Source organism: Petaurus breviceps, unplaced genomic scaffold, assembly GCF_028583685.1.
Source record: "Petaurus breviceps papuanus isolate PSGF00001 unplaced genomic scaffold, PetGlider_PUasm1.0 178, whole genome shotgun sequence".
Lineage (NCBI taxonomy): Eukaryota > Metazoa > Chordata > Mammalia > Diprotodontia > Petauridae > Petaurus > Petaurus breviceps.
The window spans coordinates 23,823,271-23,849,177 of NW_027185777.1; the positions used below are offsets into that span (position 1 = coordinate 23,823,271).

General features: G+C 40.1%; 1 protein-coding gene across 4 annotated transcripts in view; it reads right to left on the reverse strand.

The window, feature by feature from the left end:
* Positions 1 to 25,907, reverse strand: part of EPC1 (enhancer of polycomb homolog 1) — a 102,550-nt gene that overhangs the window by 56,268 nt on the left and 20,375 nt on the right. Inside the window, exon 1 of one of the 4 annotated variants that reach the window (XM_069086459.1) lies at positions 11,990 to 12,459. The exons of 1 other annotated variant lie outside the window; for it this stretch is intronic. In XM_069086459.1, the coding sequence (XP_068942560.1) occupies positions 11,990 to 12,142 (153 nt within the window). In that variant the 5' untranslated portion in view covers positions 12,143 to 12,459. Of the gene's footprint in view, positions 1 to 1,367; positions 1,506 to 11,989; positions 12,460 to 25,907 lie in introns of those variants that run through there. 2 more of the 4 variants (XM_069086461.1, XM_069086463.1) reach the window with 2 other exon arrangements.

Genomic DNA, 25,907 nt, shown 5'->3' on the forward strand with positions numbered 1-25,907 from the left:
TCTATCTATCTATCTATCTATCTATCTATCTATCTATCTATCTATCTCTTTCTTTAGATGGTTGTCTGGACCTGTACCAAAAGGAATTTCCCCCCACAGAAACAGATATAACTTCCAGGGTAATGAATCTAGTTGAGAACTGCCTTGGGGACACTAGGAGATTAAGTGACTTGCCCACCATCACATTTCAGAGGAAGGACTTGAAACTAGGTCTTATAGACACCAAGGTTAGTCTTTTAACCACTACACCATGATGCTCAGCTTCTGTATAACAAAAATATCATTAAAAAGTATGCTCTGAAAAGAAGCGGTTCAATAATTAGCAAGAGCCAAGGCTGACAGCCCAGAATCCTTTGTTCCTATAAAATGAGTTCTTTTAAAAGCCTTAAAAGATGGCCTTCAGTAGGGTAAATCTTCTATGGAAGTATTTATAGGAGGTCAAGAATATTAACATAGGGTAAAGTATGGATGGATACAACCTGCATCACTGGAGGGTATATATCCAACAGTAATGAGAGTAGTCACTAGGCATCAAATTCTACTTTTGATGTATTCCCAGCTTCTACCTCTTTCTTTTCACAGGTATTTGCTCAATAAAGGCAAACTAGTTTTAAATATCTGCTGCAAAAAAAATATAATTTGTTAATTTTCTATGAGTAGGAATGGTACTTCAAAACTTAAAATGATTTTTGCTGTAACTTCCTTATTACAGACATCCAAAAACTTATTACATAAACATAAAAATTCAGAAATATCTCCACGGTAACAAATTCACCAACCCCAAATCAAGTATGTGAAACCACTGCCACAGTAACATATAAAAGGGAAGACTTTTTTTAAAAAAAGGAAATGAATTCCCTTCCTACACTTACAAAATACAATGTGGCAAATCACTAGTTTTATGTATGTTTAGAGTACAGTAATAAAACTATTTCCTTAAGTATAGTGCATATCATTAAGTTAAGGATGAAAGAAAAAGAACTAAACATTAAAGTATTACCTGTGAAACCAAAAGGCTTCAAGTTTTGTTACTGAATCTGAACTTGTAAATGTACTTAAAAAATTATGGTAACAGTTTGATCTTGGTTTCCCAAGAAAAAGTCTTTTAAGTGTTTGTTTTAGAACACTTAGATGTTATATTTTCTCCATTTATTTCCATTAAAAGTTTGGAGATCTTACAGTAAGGTTTAATGATATCTCGGAAGTTTAGTTTTAAAGATAAAGTGAGCACCTTGCTTGCTTTAACTTCAGTTTTTAAACAATATGCATTTAACATCCCATATCCTCAGGTTCTCATTCAGAGCCATGCTACCAGAAAGTTATCTATACTCCTTGCTTCAACTTTCTCATATTCTATACTCACTTACCCCCTTAATTTGGTTTCCACTGCACCACTCCCTCTAACACTGCTCCTTCTTCTCCCTCCTTTTTATCGCTAAATCTGATGGGCTTTTTCTCACTCTTCTTGACCTCTCTGCAACATCTGATGCTTCTAATCATCCCCCTCCTCCTAAAAAAAACAAATTTGGGAATCCCAAGTTAGAAAGCCTTGTTCTGAATGCTCTCCTCCTGATATTTTTCATGAAACTATCCCTTACTGATCTCACTTGCAGGTGAGACCAGTTATCCATATTCTACTCTATGTGGGTGGTTCCCTTTATGTTCCACTCCCCTGGTGATCTCATCAGCACCTGGGAATTCAACTATCATTTCTATTGCAGAAGACTGCCCAAGTGTCTGAATGCAGGCATCTGTTCTCCTGGGCTTCAGACCTCTGTCTCCAAATACTTGTTAGACACCACCTCTATTTGGATATACCATAGGCATGGTAAATAAATGTCTAAAATGAACTCATTAACTTTCCCTCTAAACCTGCCCAAGCTCCTAATTTTCTTATTCTGTCAAAAGGACTGCCTCGCTCCGGCTCATAACCTAGGAGTCATCTTCACATTTCTCCCACACCCCCATCTCCCAAGTTGTCCACTCATGTCAACTCCATCTCCCCAACATTTCTCAAATCTATCCCCTTACCTCCACTTACATAACCACATCCAATTTTTCAGGATTCATCACTGCTTCTCTGAACTAACTTAATAGTGTTCCATGTGGTCTTCCCTTGCCTTTGCAATCTATCCTCTATGCAGCTGCCCAACTGATAGTCCTAAAACCCTGTCACTAGCCCACTCACTGCCTTTAGAATAAAACACAAGTTCTCTGTTTTGGCCTTTAAAATCCTTCAGAATCTGGCTTTCCAAACTGATTACAGAGCACTCTCCCACCCCCATCTCCTCCCATGCACTATACTTCAGCCAAACTGACCTATTTCTTCTCAGCAGACTTCTTCCTCCACATCTACACATAAGCTGTGTTCCCCTTGCCCACCTCCTCTCCCCAGAATTCTCTAGCTCACCTCTCTACTTCCTAGAACCCTGAGCTCCCTTCAAAGTTCAACTCAGAGGCCTCACCAACTCCTTTAATCAGGTCTCTCTCCTCTAGGCAGCTCCACTGAATAGAGGGCAGAGCCAGGAGGACTAGAGCTCAAATTTAAGCTCAGACACTAAGTACCTGTGTGGCCCTGGGAAAGCACTTGACTTCTATCTGCCTCGACTATAAAATGGGGATTAACAATAGCACCTACCCCCAATGCTTCATTGAGGACCAAAGGGATATTTGCAAAGGGTTTAGCATAGTGAGTGCCTGGTACATAGGACTACTTCACAATTGTTGGTTTCCTCCCTTCATCTGTTTCTCCACTTTCTACCTCCATAGCATGCTGCGTACACTTTGGCCATGGTCCTTTTCACCTTCCTCCCCTCCCCTCCTACCATCATGTCTCTCTCTGGATGTGTGGGTTTTGACAGGCAAAATCTTGCCTCGCTTGTCCTGAACCGTGCCCCGCCATCTCCACATCATGACACTGCACAAGAACCACACAAAGTCTCCCCTTGTAAATGCTGTCTTCTGCCTTGAGAATGTAAACTTCTCGAGGACAAGGATAGCTTTGCTTATTTGTATTCTTAGCCCTTACCGCATTGTGCCTGTCATTGAGAGTTTAATAAATTAATTCCCTCTTATTCCCCCTCCAATAACTATCTGTATCCTGAATTTACTTCATCTGTGTTAAAAAATGAGAAGCAATCTACAGGTTCATGGGATTCGTGATAATTCCTATCACAGTATTTTTATTCCAGTTACTCCACAAGTATTAAATATTTGAGTAATCCTATTACACTTGCCATGACTTACTAGCAAGTTAAAGAAATCATACAATGAAATATCTTAAAGAGTCAAGTAAGCTAAGCTCAGGTGTACTATTTTCACTGACATTACATAAGATTTATTTTTAATATACCCTCTTCTGCTTTGCTCTTTAACTACTTTTTACTAATTGAAACACCCAACTTCTGAGTAAGAATTTTCAAGTACAAATGGAAGATTAGCAACATACTAACTATTCACTTAACCACTGCTGAAATTCTGTGCAAAACTTTTTTAAATAAACACATGCCAAGGATGCCCTGCATATGTTTACATTCTAATTATGCTGGCGCCATGTTATCATTATTAAATATAGCTTGGTACAAAGCAGTAAAATATAAAGATCTTGGTAATGATCAATTCAAGCATTTAGGGGCTTACTGTATGCACAAGACTGTGTTAGGTAAAACACTAAAGGAGACACAAAGTTTAAATGAGATAGCCCCTACTCGCATAAATCCTACAGTCTAGTAAATGACACAAAACTATAGTACTTGTCTTTCATCTATCCCTTTTTCTCTACTCACATAATCTTCACCTAGATTCTGGGCCATCCTCACCTCTTACCTGGACTACTGAAATCACTTCTTAATTGATCTCCTTGCTTCTAATACATCCTCCAAATATGTGCCAAACTGATGTGTTTAGATCACTGCTTTGACAACATAATCTTGTTACTAAAAGATTTTTTTTAGTAATTTAAAAATATCAAATTACTCCTACAATTAAACACAATATCCTTGAGACTAGTTTTAAATGTTTTCCACAATCAGAGTTCCACAACTTGACTTTGCAGTTTTATTTTATATCACTCCTCTTCTCACAAGAACCTGCTAACTATGGCTTATAGATAACATTCTGTCTTCCAACTTTTGCACAGGTGATTGGTCATATAATTCTAATTCAGCACTCCTCAGGAAGCCACTGGGTTCAACACTCATTTTACAAGTGAGGAAACTGAGGCTCAGAGAGCTTTGTCTGAGTTGTGTGGGATAAGAACCAAGGTTTTCATGACTACAAGTCAAGTGCCCTAACCACTATACTATGCTGCTTCTCTGGGCTCTGCCACATCTGAGATGCAACTTCTTACTTTTACCTACTCCAAAGAATCCCAATATTATTTTGAAACCTTTCCTGATAATACCTTCTGTTTTACCTATCTGTACAGAAAAAACATATTCCACCCCTTCCTCTATAGACTGTAAGCTCCTTGAGAGCATGGCATTTTTTTTTCTATGTGCAGAGAGCCTATCTTACATATACTTGAATACAAAGTAACACGTGAGAGATGAAAAGTTGCAAAAAGAACCAAATCAGAGGAAACCTAGGGCAGAAGTGTCTTTGTTGAAAATCAGAAGGCAACACTTCAGTTGAGCTTTAAAACAAGTATGGTAGGCAAATCTCTATATTACAAAGCAGTAAAAATCAAAACCATCTGATGAAAAGCTGGTCAGGGGAAGCAACTAAAGATGAGCAAAACCTAGAAACAAATGCATAACAAATTCTTCAAACCCAAGGGATGGGGGGGAGAGGAAATGGAGTGAAGAGACTCTATCCTATGCCTCTCCCTCAAAAAACAAAAACTGCTGAAGCAACTGGAAAGCAATCTGACAGGAAATCATTTTAGATCAGTATTTTACATAAAATATCAAGATAAAAATCCAAATGAACAAACTATCTAAAACATAAGTCATACCTCAAATAAAATTATAAGAGAATGCAAAGTTTTGGTTTTTCCAACCATAGTTATGGGAAGAATTCATATAAATTCTAAAAAAATTGATCATAAATATGTAAATTTTTAAAGTCTGTGCATTAAATATCTGACAAAAGGATTAAATACCATTCAACAGAGAAGACCAGGTTTTAAGAAAAATTTCAAAACAAATTAAGACAATCATCAATAATTATCTGAAACTATCCAAAACCAACTAGTAAGAAGGGAAACACTGATAATAACTCTTATATTCCCTCATTGCCATCAATTTAGCAAAGACTGGAAAATTTAGTGTGCAGGGACTTTCAGAAGTCAGATACCATCTGTTACTGGTGCAACTGTGATTTGTTCCAAACATTCCAGAAAACAATTTGGAACTATGAAAGAAAATTTACTAAATTGTTGTCACCCTCTGACAGATTTTGCTGCTAAGTACCACACACTCCAAAGGAAATAACAGATAACATGAAGGGATAGATAACTGATAGCAGCATTACCTGTAATAATAAAAACAAAACATGTGCCCAAATCTCAGTATTTGAATGTAATGGATTACTGAATAAGGAATGAAATATACAAGGGCAAATGGTATCATACCATAAAAAAGACATCCCTCCTCTGTCATCAAGAAATTGGTATTTAATATAAATATTAAAGGTTACACCATAAAAAAATTGGAAGGGATCCATATAAACACCTCTCATGGTGATGGCTTAGGTCTTAACCAAAGGATAGAAATGAAAAATAAAACAGGAATGAATTCAATTTCATGAAATTGAAAAACTTTTGTACAAATTTAAGGGACCAAGAAGAGAAACTATCAACTGGGAGAAAAATATTTTTGCACCATACCTGATACCAATTTAAAAACCCTAAGGGAACTAAAACAAATAAGAAAGACCAAGAGTCATTCATCCAAGAGTAAGTAGACAACAGATATGAACAGTTCTCAAAAGAACTTCAAACAATTGACAATCAACTATATGAAAGAGTGCTCCAAATGACAGACAAGAGAAATGAAAATCAAAACAACTCAGGTTTCACCTCACACCCCAGCAAATGTGCATAGGTGTCAAAAAGAGGGGAATAGTAAATGTAGGAGGAGGAGTGGAAAGGTGGGACCACTAATACATGGTTGTTGGTGGTGTAATATAGTGCCACTTATTCTGGAAAACAATTAAGATGTGACCCAGAGGTCCCAAGGCTTAGTCATATACCCCAAGAAGGGCAAAAACAAACAGATCCCATTTACACCAAAACATTCATAGGAGCGCTTTTTGTGGTAGCAAAGAACTGTTAACAAAGTAGTATATGCCTGTCAATTGGGGAACAGCTAAAACTGCAACATTATTGCCCCCATAAAATTCAGAAGTATGGAAAGACTTCTATGAACTGAAAAAGCACAATCAGGAAAATAATATGTAACAACTACAATCATCTAAGTGGAAAGAAACTAACGACACTGGGGCGGCCAGATAGCACAGCAAGTAAGAGCACCGGCTCCAGTGTTGAGAAGACCTGCAGATCGAATCCCGGGCTCAGACGCTTAGCACCCACCCAGAAACACCTGGCCGTGTAACCTTGAGCAAGTTACTTAACCCGAGTAAGAGCACCGGTTCCAGTGTTGGGACGACCTGGAGATCCAATCCCGGGCTCAGACGCTCAGCACCACACCCAGAAATAACTGGCCGTGTAACCTTCAGCAGGTTACTTAACCCCAATTGCCTTAAAAAAAAAAAAAAAAAAAGAAACTAACGACACTGAAGGCTATACAAATATAACAAACAAGTCAATCAAAGACAAAGAGGACTCTTTTCTGCAAAAGTGAAGGAATGGGAATGTGGAATATTTCATCTACAGTGAGAAGCAGGTGATGTGATGGCTAGTTTACATTAACTAAATATTTTTTTCCCTTCTCTTTTTTAAGTTATTACATGGGACAGCACAAGGGGCAAAGGAAATGGGGGAAGAATATATTAAAAATATATGTGATATAAAACCAAAAGATAGCAATGAGTTTATAAGACAAAGTAACTTTGGGGTATGTCCTTTGTAGGAGGGCTTGTTCAAGGATCTGCTTTGGAAGAACAAAACATATTAATCAATTAAAAAAAAATAAAACCAAGAATTTTTAAAACAAAAGAACCGTACCAAGTTACCAAAATTTGGTTAATTTCAAGTTTGACAAGAATTTGTGTTTGATTTTGATAAACTAAAATTTGTTTCAGATCATATTAAAAAGATAAGAATTTAGGAGCTGGGGGAGAAGAAAACATTCTAGGTACACAGAACAATATCTATATGAGAATAATCTATGGATAGGAAGAGTATAAGAAAAAGCACACTATAACATGGTATCAGATTACGAAGGGCATTTAATGTTAGGCCAAGAATTAGTTATTAATTTCAGATTATTTTTTACTATTTACAAAACTGGAATCACATACATATATAAAGTTTATCTTTTAGCAAAGGATCACAGGCCCAGGACTTGCTTTCCACATCCACTCTCAAAAAAATTATTTTTGTCTTCCTCAAAAATCAAAATGCAGACCACTTGTTTAAAAACATTTCAAAGTGGGGCGGCTAGATGGTGCAGTGAGTAGAGCACCAGCCCTGGAGTCGGGAGGACTTGAGTTCAACTCTGGCCTCAGACACACAGATACAGACAACTAGCCATGAGACCTTGGGCAAGTCACTTAACCCCAATTGCCCTGCCTTCTCCCCTCCAAAAAAAAAAAAGAAAACCCAAAACATTTCAAAGTACTGCCTTTTAAAAATTAGATTCTCTTTGTTTCAATGAAAAATAGATTTAATACTTTTCCAGGATTAGTAAATTAAGGATACTTTAATACAAATAAGGATATCTATCATTTTAGAATATGTTATATTGACAGAAGAAAGATTACTTCCATTTCTTCCACTTATTCTTTTTTGGAAGTTGTAATCCTCATAAAGTAACCAGACTAAATTCAACTGAACTTTTATGCTAGAGAAGAGTAGTATGAGCAAATAAAAGGTTGGGGTCACTATTATGTGCAATTTAACAGTCTTGGTGATGGTGTTAAGTACAGGCTGAACTTAAAAGTTAGGACAAATGTTTCATTAACACTGAAGTCCCCATACCACCTCAAATCAACACAGCTAACTGTAGGGGGATGTGACTTCTCTCATTCTTGAACTGTATTAAGTTCTGCTAAAGGAGACTACATGTAGAGGTGGTGAGGTGGCAAAGTGAATAGAGCACCTGCCCTGGAGTCAGTAGGACCTAAGTTAAAATACGACCTCACACCCTTTAACACAAAAACTAGCCCTGTGACCTTGGGCAATTCACTTAACCCCAACTGCCCTCCGCAAAAAAAAAAAAAAAAAAAGAATATATGTGCATTTCAATTTAAAAAAACACAAAATTAAGAAACCTACACTTTCTAAATTATAGCAAGTCTTATTAAGGATGAATTTGCACCAATTTTATAATCAACATCAAGAAGAAAAATGATACAATTTACATAACCTTTCTAGAATACAACTCTATAAAATGAAGTACACCAAATCTAAGATTGCTCCAACAACATATGCAAACACAATTAAGGTGTACACAAAGTGAAAAGACTAGCACAACAGCTAAGCAAGGGTTGAATAACAAAAATAAATTTGAAGGGAGATGAGGAATAGAATAGTATATATTTTACAATTTGTTCATATAATGGAAAGAGCACTGTGTAGGAAACCAACGGTACTAGTTACTTAAATGATCTTGAACCTGTAATTTCATCTCTCTGGGCCTCAGTCTATCTATTAAATGGGAGGATTCAGAGTACTTATCTAGGAGATAATCTCAAAGGTCCCTTCCTTTTCTAAAAAGATTTTATGATCTTGCACTGTAAAATAGCTTAAGTTTTCAAAAATCATTCCTGAATCTCATTGGGAAAACAACTGTTCCCATCATTCTCCAACCTAATCCTATGCACTAATTTTATTGTCCTTAAACTTGAAAACATAAAGTTGGCTTCCTAATTCTGAGTATGAAATAGCTTTTAAACTTTTTTTTAGTTCAAATACCCAGAGTTTTTATTCTGATCTTCACACAAAATATTAATTTTATAAACTGAAAAAAGATCCCATAAACACAAAACCTTTTACCTGTCCATAAATTCTTGATTTTAGACCATGCCAGACTCCCCACCTGAAAGTAGAGTAATATGTTTGGTTTCATTTGTTCCCATGTTTCTATTCTGTTGATGATTATGTAATAAATACAATTCTAAATTCAGTCATCTTGGTCCACCCAGATGACTCAGTCACATCCTCTGAAACCAATTCCTTTACAAACTCCTTTTCAACCCTATCACAATCAAAACAAGAATAGCTACCACCATAGTTCTTCTGATAAAAAGATCTGGCTAAATTAAGACAACTTACTTCCAGGTCTTAGTATCTTTTCCCACTCCCACCAAAGAGTGTTCGTTTATAGCATGGCTATATAATATACTAGTGTATTTAACTGACCTATATTTGCTAGAATCATTTTGCTTACATTTACAACAGCAGTATTATGTTCCTAGTGTGACAGATTTTTGATAGGCTTAAAGGTAAACAAAACTCTTTTCAGATTACCAAGTAAATCTATATTAAGTTTCATTTATCTTATCATGAACATAGAATTAGAGGGCCCCAATTCAATTAGACCTGTATTATCTAAGACCCTGAAACTAGATGTCAATGAAATATTTTTCTTATTTCCCCATATTTCAAAGAAATTTAGAAGTTTTTTGTGGTGTGTGATAAATGCTTGTCCCTTAGTGTTTGGTTTAGAGGCTTAATATAAAAACCAACTACTAAGATCTGAAGATGAGGAGTGTGTCTAGTATAAAATTTATTTTAATGGCTGTCATTACCCCTGAGTTTGGCTTATTTTAAGGTACATTTTCTCTCTGGTTAGTGAAACCAGGCAGATTTTGAATTGGAAATGGAAGAAATAAATTAAATGGTAAGCAGAATTTTGCCTTCACCTATGCATATGCTATAAATACTTCAAATCTACAGAACTGGCATGGTGCAACTGATTGTAATTTCCCTTATAAACTTTAAATGCAAAATCAAATATACTGGCCAACTTAACAAGCAGTTGTTACAGTCAAGACAAGCAAAACTGAGGCTCTCCTGGGAATGCCTAAATTAAATTCATGAGACATTCCTAAAAGCATTATCAACTACGGAGCAAATTAAGCAATGAAGGGTCTTTCTTCTTGGCTCTATTATACTAGCACCTACTAACCCCCTCCCACATCAGATAATTTTCAAAACCTACATCCAGATAAAAATAAAACAAAAAGACAAGATACTGCAATCACAAGTACTTTAATTTTTTTAAAATTACTTATCAAAAACAAAAATTGCACTATTCTACTCTAAAGTTAACACAAGTAATTAAAGAAGTACTGTCTCACAGATAAGGTGCTGAAAGTCAGTGAGAGCTTGATGCCTCACACTGCACTTGGTTCCTTCAGTGCATATGAAAATTTGATGGCTTTGACACTACTCCCTTTCAAAAAAGTTAACATTTAACTGATACAACTATTTATTAATTTGCTAAGCAACCAAAACAATTTCATCAGTTTTTTATTTTTTGAATAACATTACAATGTATAGTCACTACGATACAATTTAAATCCTTTATATTACAGTACCAAAGGAAAGCGTTACAGTACAATAATACACAAGTCTGTTAAAAGTACTGTGTTCTAACTGGGTAACTTCCACAAACTGCGGTATGTGTGCTTCGTTGATTTCCTGGAATTGTCAATACACTGCACCCTGTTTTAAGTGGGCTGTACCTGAAAACCAAGGTATGCAATTCCTTAGTAATGATTAGAAGGCATCAAGTTATGGGATGAAAGACGGAGGGGAAAGAGTAGAGGGGGAGGAAAGATAAGAACTAAGGAGCCTCCCGTCAGATCCCAACTTATTAAAAAAAACAAAGCCGTTTCTGCTCTGCCTGGGCTTCTACGTAAGCCTAGAACAACAACAAAAAAGGATGGTAAGCAGGCAGCAGAAGGTGGGAAGCGGTGACCGAGGCACTCGCCCCACCGAGCCCTCGCACGGCACCAAACGCTAGTCCTCGCTCCCCTCGGCCGGGCACCCCCCGCCTGGGTGCCTGCGCTCCTGGCCCCTACAAACCTGCAGCCCATTCCTCCCGGAGGCTCGGCCGAGGACGAGGAGCAGTGGCTTTTACCCGCAGCGCTCCGGGGAGGGGAGAGGGAAGAGGCGGCCCGGGGCCGGGGTCCCGAGCTCGGATCTATAACCGACCTCCGGCAGGGCTGGGCACGGCTAGCCCGCGGCACCCCGGCCTTTCCGAGGGGCTCCCGGGGACAGGACGTGGCGGGGCGCAGTCGGTCCTGAGAATAAACAGCAGCTCCGGGGGCCTGCAGTAAACACGGGCCTCCGACAGGCCCCACGTGGGAGCTGCCTAGAAACGGAAATGCTTTCCCGGCCAGAGCAGCCGAGCAAAAATCCCCGGCGAGCCGCCCGGACAGCAGCGCGAGGGCCCCGACGACCTGACGGCGCCACCCAGCGGCGAGCCGGGAGGCCTGCAGGCCGGCGCTCCAGCCCCGCTCCCCCTTTCCCCCCCCCCCCCCCCCCCACCCCGTTCCCCTCTCTCACTGCACAAGGCCCAACCCAAGAACTAAAGACCACAAAATGGCTGCCGGCCGCTTCGTCACGTGACCCCCTTTGTGCCTTTCGGGCCCCCGAACCCGGCGGGTCCCGAGTGGAAGCGGCCGGGGGTGGGGTGGGGGGACGGTGGTGGGCAGCGCCGGTGCGGGCCCGGCGGGGCCGCGGCGGGCCGGGGGGCGAGGCCGAGGGAGTCGGGGTAAAGGCCGGGCCGGCGACTGAATGTCGGCGGGGAAGAGAAGATGGCGGCCATTTTGTGTGGGGCTGGCTGCTCCGTGGCCGCCGCAGGCAGCAGGGGGAGCGGGGCCTGGCGGTGGGTCGGGCAGGGGAGTTTACACGTACCGACTCCTCTTCCTTCTCCATTCCGGTGGGCATCTGCGGCACGGCCCGGTTTATCGAGGCGTATTCGTGCAGATCGGGCAGATCCTCACAGCGGAAGACCGGCAGCGGCTTCGAGGCGTCCAGCGCCCGCGCCCGAAACGACAATTTACTCATCTCAGGCGCAGCAGATACCTCTCCGCTCTGGGGAAACGGCCCCGGCCAGCGGGATCATGGAGAACCCGGGGCTCGGTCCCCACTCGCCTGCCGCTGCCGGGGACTTGAGGGGCGGAGCGTGGAGCCCGCCGTCCGGGCCCTCACAGCAGCCGGGAGGGTGGGTGCCTGTGCCGCTCCGCTCCGCTCTCACTCGCTCTCTTCAATACGCCATGGCCAACATGGCGGACATTAAAACTCCACTGTGCGCTCTTCAGCCAACCCCAGCCATTCCCCACACTGCATCGCGCAGCGGCGCGGGCACGCGGCGGAGGGGGGGAGCGCGGGCTCGAGGCCGGGCGCCGGCACGGGCTGCGCGCGCCCCCGCCAACCCCTGCTCCGCTGGCTGGCTCCGGCTTCGGCTCCGGCTCCTCGCTGCTCCCGCCGCCGCCACTGTCGCCGCCGTCGCCTGCTCCGCTCTCCTCCCCCCCCCCGGCCCTCCCCCGCCCGGGGCCCGCTTCCCGCTCCCGCTCCCGCCCGACGCGGCCCGGAGGGGACCGCGCTGCCGGGATCTCGGGCTTCCCCGCCTCTGGCGCGCCGCACACGCCCCTCTCCCCGCATCCCGCTCCCGGCCGGGGCTTCCCGGGGAGCCGCGGGGGCGCTCAGTCCGGCGGCCGCTGTCGGGCTCTGGGGGGCCCCCTGCCACCTCGGCCGCTCCTCCAGCCCTGGGCCCCGGCCCGACCCCCCGCCCCGGAGCCCGGCGCCCGCGGGGGAGCGAGACCGCTGCTGCAGCGGGAGGGCAGCCGTCGAGGGCTCGGTGGTGTCGGGCGCCGGGGCGCGCTCCTGCCTCCGGGAGAGCAACTTGGGGGGCCTCGGGGAGAAAACCTAGGTGCGACGGAGGTGGCCAAGTGAACACAGGCGCGCACACGCGCACACACACACACACACACACACACACACACACACACACACTGTCACATGCGCGAGCGCGCGCCGACACAACTCCAGAGTTCCTCTGCAACGAAACGGTCTTGAAGTCAGTCAAGTCCACAAGCATGCAGTAAGCACCGAGAGAGCAGCTCGCGATCTTAACGGGGAGCCAGCATGCAGACAGCTGCCCCGGGAGAGCGAGCTTAACTCGCTACTGCCCCAAGCCTAGCACTCAACCACTATTTCCCCGGCCAGTGGGCTGGTGGCGTAAACATTAAACTGGGCTCCAAAACAGCAAGCCTAGATTTCATTTTTTTATTTTGTAGATATAGGTAGATAGACACAACATTTTCCCCTTTGGAACTGAATGGAGGAAAGGAAATCATTCCTGTAACCCCTAGAATGGTAACTTTCAGAAAGAATTTAATCTTTGCAAAAGCAATTGACCCACTCTCCCAATTTTCCTGGTGCTGAAAGCTTTGTCAAGTACTGATTTCCTGTTGGTAGAAGAAAATGCTGTTTGCAAAGCAGCCGTGATTGATCATCATTCTTACTATTCAGGCATTTTTCTTCTAAAACATTTTACAAACATTAAATAAATGCCGGTTGTGGGAAGAATAGCAAAATAACCTATAGGTTCTCCAACTAGAATAACAAGAATATGAGGGCATTTAATTATTTATTAGCTGAAAGGATTTAAATGGGACAGGAAGGCAAACCACATCTAAAGGCTATTCCAGACGTCAAAATAGGTATTCCAAGAACTCCCACCGAGATGTTTTAAAATGGTCTAGGATGGGTTGATTGGTTTTGCAGAAAAATCTCAGACATTCGCTCAACAAATATGTTTTATCAGTCCATTTCCCCAGGATATACATCCCACATCACATAAATATGATCAGTATCATTAACTACTGGGTTAGGGCTTTGCTTAGGGCAAATGGACAAATTGCTACTTACTAGCCTGGGTTAGCTCTAGCCCATCCTGGGGACAGGAATATCCACTACTTCCCTACCCCATGAGGATACTAACAAAGAATACTGATTCAACAAACTTCTGAAAGTAGAGTCGTTTCCCTTAACTTTGTGCAAAAATCCTTCCTTCTCCAGAAATAAATGTGCTGACTCCTTTAGACAGGTGAATCCCCTTAAAAACAACAACGACCCCCTGAGGATCCATTGTTTATTCCCAAGTATATACCCCACAAATATTTATAGAAAATATCCTATATGCAAGGCACTTTTCTAGTTGTTACTTAAAATACAAAGGTACCAAGAAGGTGGAAAGATACTTGTTTCTTACTAAGCAAATCACTTCTCTATTTCCTCATCCATAAAATGGATATAATTGTGTTATCTACCTCACAGAGTTATTATGAAGGAAATGCCTTGTAAGTATATAAATGTGAGCTATTATACAGAGACTGAAGAGACATAGTTTCTGACCTCAAGGTGCTTACAGTCTAGTAGGGGAGAGGAGTACAAGGCATAACATAAAGCAGTAGTAAGTACCATGAGTACAGGGGAACAATCACTTTAGGCCAAGAAAAACTTCAATGGAAAAGGCAGCATTTGAGTTTAGTTTTGAAGAATGCATAGGAATTCAATAGGTTAAGTTGGAGGGGTGAGATCAAGGATGTTGACTCCAAAGCAAAGGGGTTGATGGCGAGCATGTTTGGGGAAGAAACAAGAGGTCTGATTTTATTATGGCACAGTGTTTATCTAACTACTGGTAGGTAAGACTAAAAAAGATGGTTAGATCCAATTTCAGAGATCTTTGAATATCAGGAACTTGGACTTGATTTGGTTGCCACTGGTCATTTTTGAGCAAGGGACTAACATGATTAAAGCTGTCCTTTAGGAAGAATAACTTGAGAAGTGGTATATAGGATAGACTGAAGTATGGGAAGACTACAAGAAAGAACAGTTAGGAGGCTAATGGAATAGGGTCTGTTTTTTGGTCATAGCACCAGGAATGGGTAGGAAATGGCAGATGATTAAGTGATAATCCTGATGAAATTATGAAAAAAATTTTAAACCTCAAACATAGATTCTATTCCAACATTAGGGTTTCTGCTAATATTAATGAACATTTAGCAAGGAAAGCAAAAAAAAAAGTCAAACTAACAGAAAGATGGTACCACCATCAAATATATATGCATATAACCATGCTTACAACACTTACACATACACCCAATCTGTTACCAGGTCCTGTCATTTACTTCAAAATGTATCTATAGTTCATGATACAATTTATTCTCTCCTATCCCATTGTCATCCCACTTAGTAGTCCAGAATGCACTTCTTAACTGTTTTCCCTATCTCTACCTTGTCCTCTTGATATCCCATCTAACAATATTCTCTCAATCTAACATTCCTAAAATACTACTTTTGTTCCTCCTCAGATCAAATACCTACAATGGTTCCCTACTGACATCTGTCCTAACATCCAACATTATTTTCATTGCTACCCCAAAGCCACTCTCTTCTCTTTGTCAAGACATTGGGTTGGTTCCCTGACATTAGTATATGTTGTGCTCATTCTCACTCTGGCAATCCCCCATCCTTTCTTCCCTGGTGTCCCTCTCAAAATGCTTCTTGTTCATTTCAAATCTAACCTCCATAGTGAACTAATGACTTTTTCTGGACTTCTGTTTCTTTATCGGGGGTTGCACTTCATCTCCAAGATTTCTTTCAGCTCTAAAAATTTAATAAAAGACTGATAATTTCTTGTATCTCTAGCTCCTATTACTTGTATAGTCAGTTGTACAAAACTTTGTTAGTTGTTTTATGTTTTACCTCTGCAACTAGAATAAAATAAGCTTCTGGAGGGCAGGTGCCATATCTTCCATATCTTTTATATTCACCCAAAACGTCTAGCACAGTAGCACAGCGCTAAGTACACAGTAGCCATTTATTAAATGCTTGTCAATCGACTGATTTGCATATATACACATATATGTATATATAAGCACATGTTATATTTACACACACTTTAAATGTTATCACTATTTGTAAAATCCTAGTTGATGGAAAATAAGATCTTAAAATATTAGGATATCTTTTTTAAATAATGGGAATCTAAATGCCTTCCTACCCTAAAACTCCATGATAGATTGATTAGTTTGTGAAAATGTAGACTTTACCCCCCCCACATCCAAAAAAAAAAGATTCTTAGGGAAATTGATGCTCTTAAAATTAAAAAGTTAATATAGTACTTTAGTTGTAAAACACTTTGTGACTATAAAGTACTAAGTACTCTGATAAGTTCTCATTTAAAGGAAAGGCAGTTAACTTATTGCTTCATATTTTATTTATGAATGATGTAGTACTCATAACAAATGTACCAAACTTCAGTTTCCTAAAAATACTTTTTAAAAGAGTCATGGGCCTAGTCTAAAACATTTAAATTATAGTTAAATCTCCAATGTTACCATGAACAAATCATGAAGTTCTCTGCATCTTTAAAAAATTTTTTCTAAAGAGGAAAAATACCTACATACATGAGACAGCTGTGGGCATCCATACTAATTGTTAGTATCAATAAAGTGCTTTGAGTTGCTCTGAGATAAAAAGCTGTATAAACACAAAGCAGTTTATTTTGTATTACTTGAAGACTAAAGCTGTGGTGAAGTTAAAAGCCAGTGGGGAAAAAAGAGCTTCCCTAAAATTTAGACCAAAGAAAAATCAGAAGTGATTGGGTATTTTCCACTACTTCCAAGTCTAACCTTAATTTCTTTAACACCCAAATTGGTAAATGACCTTACCTCTGTCTTGCTAGGATGGCAAGAAACTGATGAAAAGGAAGTTTAATAGAGGTTAAGACCAATGTAGTAATGTTTAATGGGGCTATTTCTAGATGTAGTTGAGAGGACAGAATAGTGAGATGTACAGAGACGGTAATTTGAGACATTAAAATAACCCCACAACTGAATATTGATTGAGTTGATGGTATTACTCAATTAGTAAAAATAATCTTGGTTTTTGTTATGATCTGAATTGTCTGTTTGTCTGCCAAGTGAAACCAAAGTTTAAAGTGTTGCTGACTTTTATGAAAAATTAATTAAGTGGTTGGAAAGCATTGTGATATTTTGATTGTAGCTTTTCATAGATCATAGCTTTAGAGCTGGAAAGGACCTGAGAGGCCATGTGAGGTCAATTGCCTCATTTTACAGAGGAGGAAACTGAGGCCCAAAGAAGATGTGACTTTTCCAAGGTCATAAACCTTATGTGCCAGATGTGGCATTCAGACTCAGGTCCCCTGACCCTAAATTCATCACACTTTCCATAGAACCACCTTACTTTTAACAATGCTTTGGTTAATACTTGATAAAAGAACTATTTGGTGAGTTTTTTTAAATTAAATTCCAATGGTTAATTTGTTAAAAATAAAAGGGTATCTTTGAAAACTAAAAGTTAAGAATTAAATATCAGGAGGTACATTAGTAGGAACATTTAAAAATTATAATATTGAATTATATAATAATATATTGAATTAATATCAATTGAAAGCATTTATTGAAAGCTACTGTATACAGACCACTAGGTTAGGTAGGCTTTAAATATGAAGAAACTGAAGGAAACAATCCTGATTTTTAAGAATCAAAGAATTATTGAATCTCAGAACTGGAAGGGACCTCAGAAGTCATTCATTCAGCACACATTTATTAAGCCCTACTGTGTACAGAGTCCAGTGGTTAGCATTGGAGATACAAAGTTTATATAAGACATTGTCTTTGACCTCATGGGGCTAACAGCATACTATAGGATAAGACAAAAACACAAATGACTATAATTCACTGTACTTACATGGCAAATACATTATAGAGGCCCAAGACAAAGGTCTAAGAAGATGATCATCTCTGGAAGGGGACATCAGTAAAGTTTCATGAAGGAGTTGGTATATGTATTAGGAGGTCAATAGATGAATAGCTAAAGGAGAGTTTTCCAAGTGAATGTGAATAAAAGGATGGAGACAGGAAAATTCCTGTTGTGTTTAAAGGCAGAGAATAGTATACTTCATCTGGACCTTAGAAGATATGTGAGGGGAGTAGTGTGAGAGAAGTACAGAAAAGTAAAGGGACAAGATTGTGGAGGACAGACAAATGAATGTGAACTTTGCTTGTGGAAAGAGTCCTGGCTTATGAGTCAGGGGTTGTTATAGTTGTCCATTTGTTCAGTCATGTCCAACTCTCTGTGTTCCCATGGACCACAGCACTCCAGGCCCTTCTGTCCTCTCCTATCTCCTGGAATCTGTCCAAGTTCATGTTTGTTGTTCCCATGACATTTTCAATCTCATCCACTGACATTCCCTCTGCTATCCCCTTTTGCCTTCAGTCTTTCCCAACAGCAAGGTCTTTTCTGATGAATCCCATCTTTTCATTATATGGGCAGAGTATTTAACCTTCAGCTTCAGTATTTGATCTTCCAATGAAGAGTCTGAATTGATTTCTTTAAGTATTGACCGACTTGATCTCCTTACTGTTCAAGGGACTCTCAAAAATCTTCTCCAGCACCACAATTTGAAAGTGTCAATTCTGCAGCTTTCAGCTTTCCTTATAGTTCAACTCTTACAGCCATACATTGCTACTGGAAAAGCCATAACTTTGACTATACGGACCTTTGTTGGAGTGTCTTTTAATTTCAGGTCTACAGTTGCCATCTGCAGAGATCTTTCAGCATAAGAATATAAAATGTGACACTGCTTCCATTTCTCCTCCCTCTATTTGCCAGGAAATAATGGGACTAGTTGCCAATATTTTTGATTTTTTTTTAATCTTAGGGATTTTTTAATATTAAGCTTCAAGCTAGGTTTTACACACTCTTCTTTCACCCTCATCAAGAGGCTTCTTAGCTCTTCTTCACTTTCTGCCATCGGAGTGATAAGGTCCGCATATCTGAGATTATTGATATTTCTCCCTGGAAGCTTAACTCCAGCGTTTGATTCATTTAGCTTGGCGCACTCTGCATATCAGTTAAATAAATAAGGTGACAATGTACAGCCTTGTCATACTGCTTTTCCAATCTTAAACCAATCAGTTGTTCCATGTTCTATTCTAACTGTTGCTTCTTGACCTGAATACAATTTCCTTAGGAGACAAGGAAGATAGATAATCTGGTGCTTCTCTCTCTTTGAGGACTTGCCACATTTTGCTGTGGTCTATACGGTCAAAGTTTTCAGTGTAGATGTTTTGTCTGGAACTCCCTTGCTTTCTCCTGGTGATTTGGTCTTTAGTTCCCCTGCCTCTTTGAAAAACAGCCTGCTTTCCTTGTAATTCTCAGCTCACATGTTATTGAAGCCTAGCTTGCAGAATCTTTTTTTTTTTTGCTTTTTTTTGGAGGGGGGAAGGTAGGGCAATTGGGGTTAAGTGAATTGCCCAAGGTCACACCGATAGTTTTTGTGTTAAATGTCTGAGGCTGGATTTGAACTCAGGACCTTCTGACTCCAGGGCTGGTGCTCTATTCACTGCTCTACCTAGCTGCCCCCGAGCTTGCAGAATCTTAAGCATAACTTTCCTGGCATATGAAAATGAGTATATTTGTTTAGTAATTTGCATATTCCTTGGCATTGCCCTTTTTATGTTTCCAATTTAAGATTGGAACATAAATTGATCTTTTCCAATCTAGTGGCCATTGTTATGTTTTCCAAATTTGCTGGCATGTTGAGTGCAGCACTTTAACAACATCATCTTTTAGGGTTTTAAATAGCTCAGTTGGAATTCCATCACCTCCACTAACCTAGTAAGGTTAACAGTAACATACCAGTAGTTAACAATGCTTCCTAAGGCACACGACTTCATTCTCCAGGATGTCTGGTTCTAGATCAGTAACTACATCATTATGGTTATTGGTGATGTTCAGATCTTTCTTGTATAGTTCTTTTGTGTATTCTTGCCACTTCTTAATCTCTTCTGCTTCTGTTAAATCCCTACCATTTTTGTCCTTTATCATGCCCACTTTCACCTGAAAGTCCCCTTGATATCTCTGATCTTCTTGAAGATATGTCGACTTTCCCATTCTTCTGTTTTCTTCTATTTCTCTGCATTACTCACTTAAGAAAACCTTATCTCTCCTTGCTATTCTCTGGAATTCTGCATTCATTTGGGTATATCTTTCCCTTTCTCCTTTCTCTTTCCCTTTCCTTCTTTCCTCAGCTACTAGTAAAACTTCAGACAGCCATTTTGTCTTCTTGCTCTTCTTTTTCTTTGGAATGTTTTTTGTTGACGCCTCTTGTACAGTATTGCAAACCTCTGTTCATAGTTCTATAGGTGCTCTATCTACCAGATCTAGTCCCTTAAATGTATTTATTATCTTTACTTCATATTCATAAGGAATGTTATTTAGATCATACTTATACGATCTGATTTTTTCCACTTTCTTCAATTTAAATCTAAATTTTAGAATAAGAATCTCATGACCTAATCCACCGTCAGCTCCATTTCTTGTTATTACTGACTGTGTAGAGCTTCTCCACCTCTGGCAGCAAAGTATATAATCAATCTGATTTCTATATTGACCATCTGGTGATGTCCATGTGTAGAGATGTCTTTTGGATTGTTGAAAAAGAGTGTTTGTTATGACAAGCAGGTTATCTTGACAAAAACTCCATTAGTCTCTGCCCTGCTTCATTTTGCACTCAAAAGCTAAAAGTTTCTATCATTCCAATTATCTTTTGATTTTCTATTTTAGCATTCCAATCCCTTATGATCAATGTGACATCTTTTTTTGGTGTTATTTCCAGAAGATGTTGTAGGCGTTCATAGAACTGATCAGCTTTGACTTCTTTAGCAACAGTGGTTGGAGCACAGATTTGTTCTGAATGGTTTGCCTTGGATTCTGACAGATATCTTTGGGTCATTTTTGAAATCACACCCCAGTACCAGTTTTCTCACCCTTTTATTGACTGATGACTACTCCACTTCTAAGGAATTCTTGCCCACAGTAGTATACATAGTGATCACGTGAATTAAATTCACCCATTCCCTGTTATTCAAATCCAGACTCTGATGTTTATTTACTTCCTTTGTGACCTTAGGCAAGGTGAATAATCTTGCATTTCCTAATTTATAAAATGAGAGTGTTAGCCTTTGGGGACTCTCAGATCTGAATCAGTAAAGATTTTTGAGCAGAGTGACAAAACTTTGTGCATAAGAAATATTAGTCTAGCAGTTTGATGTATAAAGCATGCGTGCAGGAGAAAAGTGGTGCAGAAAATCTGTTTGGAGACTGGTCCAGCTACTGAGGCCTGTGAAAGTTAATGTTCTCCTCTGGTAGCAGTGGGCACAGAGTGAGGAGAGAAGTAAAAGGTATGTGGGAGGAACTGGAGGGACATGGTACGTGACTGCATTGGAGAGGAAGGGGAAGCGGAAGAATCAATGCTTTCAGAGATCAGAGGCTAGAAGGCTGAAGCCATGGTTCGTTGAGTTTATTTGCCAAGTGACAAGAAAAGGAGGAGCACATTTAATTCGAACCATAAGGAGTTTCATCAAGTGTGTTAAGTTTGGGGCAGCGAGAACCCAGAACAGATCTCAGGCCTAAAAAGATCTGGGAGTCACTGCATGGAAATCGTAGGAGGAAGAACATCAACAGTATTATATCAGGAAAGCCAGGGATGGTCATCAGTGGCTACAAAGAAGTCAATGTGACAGACATTTACTAAGTGCCTACTATATGGAAGACTTAGTTCTTGCCCACAAGAAACTCCTATTCTACTAAGGTGAGGGTGGGTAGAGCACTAAGGGAGGGATGCAGCACATACATAGGTGGCAGGTGATAGTGGGAAGCAAAGAAGAGATCTGAAGTAAGGAAAATTTGAAAGGCAAGCAAATACTTTCAATCGGGGAGGAGGGAATGTTACATAGAGGATGTATAGTCTTAGGTCAGAAGTTTTCTTAACCTTTTTTGAGCATGATGTTCCTTGGCAGTCTAGTAAAACCTATGGGCCTCTTCTTATAATATCTTTTTTAGATGTATGATTGAAGGAAATGCTAAATTTCAGTTATAGGTAAGCAAAAATAAAGATGCAATTTTTTTCCCATACACGTTCATGGGACTCCCTGAAATCTGTCCATGAAATTCCTTGAGAAGTCTGTTGCCCCCCCCTCTCAGGTTAAGAGCTTTTGCTTTAGGTGGTAAACCTTGAAGGAAGAGGATGATCATGAAAGAAGGCTGAAATGGAGGAGAGCACGCAGAAGAAAGAGCTGACATGTCTGGTTCACAAAGTCCCTTTTGGCAGGAACACAGAGTACATAAAGGAGAGTGACAGAAAACAAAGCTGGAAGGATATGTTGAAACTAGATGGGAGAGTGTCTTAAAAGCCGGGTCACAGGGTTTTGGTTTATCTTAGAAGCTAAGAGGGAGACACTGAAGGTTGTGGAGCTGGGGAGTGGCATAGTCAGACCTGTGCCTTGGGCAGAACATTTTAGAAGCTCTGACTGGAAAAAAAGAGATCAATTCCACTTTTGGAAAGCTCTGATTATTAGGTGATTTTCCCTTATGTGACAATGAAATATGCCTGTCTACAAATTCCACTCCTAGTTCTTCCCTCTGGGACCAAGGAAAACAAGTTCAATACCTCTGGCCTATGACAGTTCTTAAATGCTTAAAAGACAGTTCCTATGTTCTCCTAAGACCTAAATCTTCATTTCTTAAGGTTTAACATTGCCAGTTATTTGAACCAATTATTATACTGTATGGTTTTGAATTCCCCTATCAGATCCAGTCACGTTCATCTGGACTCATTCCTACTTATCGATACCCTTCTGAAGATGTGTCACCTCTATGAAACATAATACTACATATGTGATCTGACTAGGACATACAATAATGATCTTACCACATGCCTCTCTCAACTGAGTTCATCAAGTACTTTATTCAGTGACTGCTGTGGAGACAGAACCATGCTAAGTGATGGGGCAGAGACAAGGGTGAGACAGGTCATGGCCCCTGACCTCATGGAATTTGGAATTCTTTTGGGAGGGGATAAGACAGCAGTATCAACCAAACAAACATTTATTAAGCCTTTACTATGTGCCAGACACTATAACAGACAAGATGAATAAACAATATTATGAGGAGTGGTATATTACAAAGCACAGTGCTAAAAGGGGGAAAGGATTACTGACAGGAGGGTGCCAAGGAATGCTTTATCATAGGGACCTGGGGGGGGCACTTAGCTCATCTCCCTCACTGTGAAAATGAGGGGAATTGAGGTGAGACCAAGTATGTATGGGTCTGAAGTATCAGGACTGAGATTCAAATCCAGCTTCTCTGACTGGAGATCTGGGGTTCTTACCACTCTGCCACATTGAGGGACTTAGTATCTGAAGTAGACTTTCAGCAAATGGAATTTAATAGAAAAAAAGGGGGAGAACATCATGAGTAAAGGTATGGAGGTGGAAAAGTAAAGAGCTTCTTTACAGGGCAAAAATGGTCCACTTTGTCCTGAGTAGGTAGGAAGAGTGATACTAAGGGGCAGCTAGGTGGCGCAGTGAATAGAGCACCGGCCCTGGAGTCTGGAGGACCTGAGTTCAAATCTAGACTCAGACACCTGACACTTACTAGCTGTGTGGTCCTGGACAAGGACCAGCTCAATGAGATTTCAGCTCCACTGGAATATGGGTCTATGCTTCACTAAAACCTGACTCTCATGATAGCATGGAGACAACTCCAGGTTTGGTTTTGTTTGGATGGGGAAGGAGAGGCAATCAGGGTTAAGCAATTCACCCAATGTCACACAGGTACTAAGTGTCAAATGTCTGAGACTGGATTTGAACTCAGGTCCTCCTGACTCAAGGGCTGGGGCTCTATTCACTGGGCCACCTAGCTACCTCAAGAGCGCAGGTTGTTAAAGAGTGCATCAGAACACAGACTCCACCAAGGGGAAAAGGCTTGAGTACCCAAGGAGCAGCTGGGCTGGAGAGAGTGCTGGGCATGAAGAACTCAGGAGTCTTTCTGAGTTCAAATCCTGCCTCAGCCACTTACTAGCTGTAATGAAGCTGGACAAGTTGCTTAACCCCAATTGCCTCACTAAAAACTAAGTTTATTTTTTTAAGTCATAGTAAAGTGTGGTAGTGGACCTTTTGGCTCCCATATTTGTATTAATGCAGCCTAAGATTGCTTTGGCTTTTGGGGGTGCTGAGGCATCCTTGACATTCTTGAGAAGTACTCAGCTTGTGGTTCACCTAAGCACCCAGGGCGTTTCAAATGAGCCACTTCTGACCCATATCACTCTGGATCATCCTGTGTTTGTACAACTGATTTTTGCGTGTGTGGAAGTGTGAGACATTCATCCCTACTGGATTTCATCCAATTAAGATTTAGTTGACTATTCTATCATGTTAAGATCTTTTAGGACAGCAATTGTCATCTGGCTGTGTTATCGATCCCTTCCACAAATCTGATACATTATTTATACCAGCTAAGTCATTTAAAGATAATGTTTTCTTGTGAAACTTAAAATCTTTAACAAAATATACACACAGGAAAGTCCTGGAAATTATCTTTACCAAGAAATATATCAACAAAGACACATAACTATAGTACAGATGTATACAGATGTATATTCTATACAGATGTATAGAATAGATGTATAATGAAAGTATCATTAAGTAGAGGAAAAATAAAATCAGTTGATAATCATTTATGAACATTCATTGCTAATGTCTCTTCCCATATCTAAATCTTATTATTCTCGTATAGTTTCCTAGAGGAAGGTTTGAGCTAGCCTTATCAGAAGGTAAGGGTAAAGATTGGGTTAGGAATAAGAGGGAGAAAGGGATTCAGAATGAAGGTAATCATATATTTTGATATAATACTATGGCTCAAGTAGGGAAATAATTTTGATTCAGTGTCATGACATTCTGTGAACTTAAGTATCAAATAATTTTCCTTATAATGTAGCAAGCTTAACCTATGAAAAAGCTTTCTCTCTGCTAGTTATTCTTAATATCAATTTAAGCAATGTGTCAATTGATCATTAGTACAGTACTGTGCAGCGAAGTCTAGTTAAGTACAGCCTTGAATAATACAGTACATTATAATATAAAGAATTATTGAGGGGCGGCTAGGCGGCACAGTGAATAGAGCACCAGCCCTGGAGTCAGGAGGACCTGAGTTCAAATCCAGCCTCAGACACTTAACACAAAAAAACTAGTTGTGTGACCTTGGGCAAATCACTTAACCCCAATTGCCTTAAAAAAAAAAGAATTATTGAACGTAGGTATATGCTTTAAATTCAAATCTTCTTTCTCACTCCATTTGAGTAGAAAGGGCAAATTTCTGAAAACCTATGGCAGTTTGGCGAGAATAGCTTTCATTTATGGTCACATGGAAAGTAATTTCACTTCTTTTTTCATGATGACGGTCTCCCTAGGAGAGCATAACTAGACCTATCGGGAATGGAACGAGCAGTTGAATACAATCTAATCGTCCCCCAAATACTCCCTAGCAAGAGTTTTGTAAAACAAAAACTGATTTCTTATCAGCTGCTGGTAGCTTACTATGGGAAATATTGAAAGGAAAAAAGGACATGTTAAGCTGCTTAAAGACTGAGTCCTTTGAAGACTGGAATAGCTATAGGAGGCCTTTATTCATCTGCTCAACTGCTAATGCCTTCCCTTACCAATTACCTTGTATTTATCTTTAAATGTATTTTATATATATTTAAATGTCTATGTCTATGGTCTTCCAAAATAGAATGAGGAAAATCTCATTTTCCCCTTTGTATCTCCATCCCTTAATACAGTGCTTGGCACATTCAATCAATGCTCTTCTGTCTATCAACTTAGCCCAAATAATATTTATTTTTTATTGATTTCTCAATGATCAAATATTTATTTTTTTCCTTCCACCTTTCCCC